We start from the raw sequence: 2,787 nt of genomic DNA on the forward strand, positions 1-2,787 counted from the left end.
CCCGCAGGACGTCGGCGGGGCCCCGGCGCTGGCGCCGCTCGCGCCTCAATGGGTTGGCGGCGCAGCGCGCACGCGCGGCCCGGGACTCTCTGTCGCTGAGCAGCGGCTCGGGCTGCGGCTCGGCCTCGGCCTCGGACGAAGATGCGGACGATGCGGACGGGGCGCTGGCGGCCGAGAGCACGCCTTTCCTCGGCCTGCGCGCGGGGCACGACTCGCTGCGCTCAGACTCGCCGCCGCTGTGTCCGGCGGCCGACAGCAGGACTTACTACTCCCTGGACAGCCACAGCACGCGGGCCAGCAGCAGACACAGCCGCGGGCCCCCGCCGCGGGGCAAGCAGGACTCGGCGCCCCTCTAGGGGCCCCCCCCGCCGCCTCGCCCGCCCAACGGTCGTTAAGGCGAACAGAGACCACCGACTGAGAGAGAGCGGAGGGCGGGCAAAGAAATAAAAAGATTTTTATTTTCTATAAAAGGAAAAAGTATAACAAAATGTTTTATTTTCATTTTAGCAAAAATTGTCTTATAATACTAGCTAACGGCAAAGACGTTTTTATAGGGAAACTATTTATATGTAACATCCTGATTTACAGCTTCGGAAAAAAAAGAAACAACAAAAAAAAAGAGAGATGGGCCAATTTTTTGACTCTTTAATAGAAACCTATATTGTGGTGCCTTTTGCTGTACGCTCATCTGGAGCTCCTGGAGAGAGGCGTGAGGTGCCGGGATGGAGGGAGTGCTGTGGGATCCCACTGGGGCAGCGGGGAGAAAGCAGGGCAAGGGGAGGCTGTGGGCTCCTCGTGGGGGGCAAGGGGGTGGGTGGGAAAGGTTGACCCTGGGAAAGGAAATGAGGAAGAAACAGCTTTGCCCCCGTCAAGCTGTGAAGTGCGGCATGGAAGTCCTAAAATGTAAAATGAAAGGACAGAGGCTGTAGCCCAGGCTGGTGGCCAGAGTTGGGATTGGTTATCGTCTTCGCAGGAAACAAAGGCCAGGGCACCCAGGATGAGGAGGGGCCTACACGCTCCTCCCAGTTGCTAAGTGAGGGCCTGAGAAAGAGGTCTACTTGGGGAAAGGGCAGCCCTGCCAGGGTCCCAGTGAACACGGCTCCCCCTCCCGTGGCCTCCAGGACGCCCCTCCGTCCTTGGCAGCACCTTCGTTTACAGGTTGTCTTTTCTATTTTCCACCTGCATGTCCTTTGCATTTCTGATTCTCTAGATTGGATGCATGGTCACGCCGGGACAGAGCCGCAGGACAGTGTACTGGATTCCCCACTTAGCAATAAAGTCACATTTTCTTCTCAGAGCCCACCTTACAGCCCCAGCCCACCTATAACTTCCACCCTTCCTCTTCCCATGACCCCCTAACTCCCAAAACTGGGTCCACAGAATCTCTTCTAATTTGTCAAAAAGATCAGTTATTTAAAAAAAAATTTCTTTTAATCTCAAACAGAAACAAATGAGAACTGCCCTGAAATGTCCAAACTCCTGTTGACACTTGAACATTTTTATATTATAAATAAAATCAAAAATCACTCATGTTTGATGGTGTGTGCCTGGCCCTCAGGTGAGGAGGGGTGACAGAGTCTGGCTGAGGGCCTGAGAGAGATGGAAGGATGTTGGTGTGGACCTAGGGTGGAGAGGGCCAGGCAGTCCCAAAGCAGAAGTGACAGGCTCCAACGATACCCCTCCAGCTTTCCCCACTTCCACTTTACTAGCTGTCCCCACTGGCTGCTAGGGAACCTGGCCAAGGGACTGACGCAAATTACCCCGCTTGAACTGGGCCTCAGAACCCTGGCCCAGTTCCTGCCCTGGAGCAGCAGGGGCCGGACTGAGGCAACAGTTTCTGGCCACAGGTGGGTGAGGAAGGAAGGATTGTGGGCTTGGCACTGGGGCAGCAGGGACATGACCCTTGGGGCCTCAGGCATGTCACTGACAGAGTCTAGACATGCCAGGTGGCATAATGGGTACCCTCTGTTGCCAGGAGGCCCACAGCTACTGCAGCTGGTAAGCCCACAGAGTGTTGCTCTTTCCCCAACTTTATACTCACCCCCCCCATCCCTCGCCACCTGCCCACCCCCCAGCCAGGGCCTGTCTAAACCTGCAGGCCTGATGAAGAGTATGTGATTCCAGGCGTTGCGAAGGCAGAACCACGAGGCTGCAATACAACACGAGGAGGTCTGTGTTCTTCCATCCAGAGAGCTAGGTGGGGAGGGGGTGTGTGTGGGGGGGTGTCTCCAGGAGGTGTGGCCAGCTTTAATTTGAGGACCTACAGATGGAAGGGACGTATAGGATTGTGGTGGGTCGCATCACACCAGGGCCCACTTCCCATACAGCTAGTGAGCTGTGCCCCTCACCAGCTGGGTGACTTCTCTAGGCTCCAGTTGGCACGACTGTGACATGTTGACGGGAATACCTCCCTCAAAGGGTTGCTGTGGAGACTAGATAAAGCACCCGGCACTGCTTTGGACACGTTTGATGATGATGATGATGATGATGACGACGATGTGACACCACGTGCCTTGCGTTCTTGATCACAGTCTAGTGGCAGAAACGATGAGAGAGAGACATGATGGAGAAAAGTAGGGAGCTAGAGGCATTCTTGTCACTGTGGGGCCTGGGAGCAAGTACCTGCTAAAAAGAAACAAAGGAAATGCAGGGACTAAGTGCTGCATCAAGCCACCCCTATGCTGACTCTGAGTTTGTGGTCCGCTTCAAATTTTCCCAAGAGCCAGTTATTCTTTTATGGGACCTCTGGCTTCTCTGATCCCAAGTTCCTCTGAATGACCTGGAAGA

General features: G+C 55.0%; 1 protein-coding gene across 1 annotated transcript in view; it reads left to right on the plus strand.

The window, feature by feature from the left end:
• Nucleotides 1-356, plus strand: part of NRG2 (neuregulin 2) — a 44,441-nt gene extending 44,085 nt beyond the window's left edge. Inside the window, exon 12 of the mRNA XM_004697025.1 lies at nucleotides 8-356. Coding sequence (XP_004697082.1) covers nucleotides 8-356 — 349 coding nt within the window. The remainder of the gene's footprint in view (nucleotides 1-7) is intronic.
• Nucleotides 357-2,787: the final 2,431 nt, after the last annotated feature.

The sequence above is a fragment of the Echinops telfairi genome, unplaced genomic scaffold (assembly GCF_000313985.2).
Source record: "Echinops telfairi isolate 266 unplaced genomic scaffold, ASM31398v2 ScPeMD7_7469;HRSCAF=8507_0, whole genome shotgun sequence".
Classification (NCBI taxonomy): domain Eukaryota; kingdom Metazoa; phylum Chordata; class Mammalia; order Afrosoricida; family Tenrecidae; genus Echinops; species Echinops telfairi.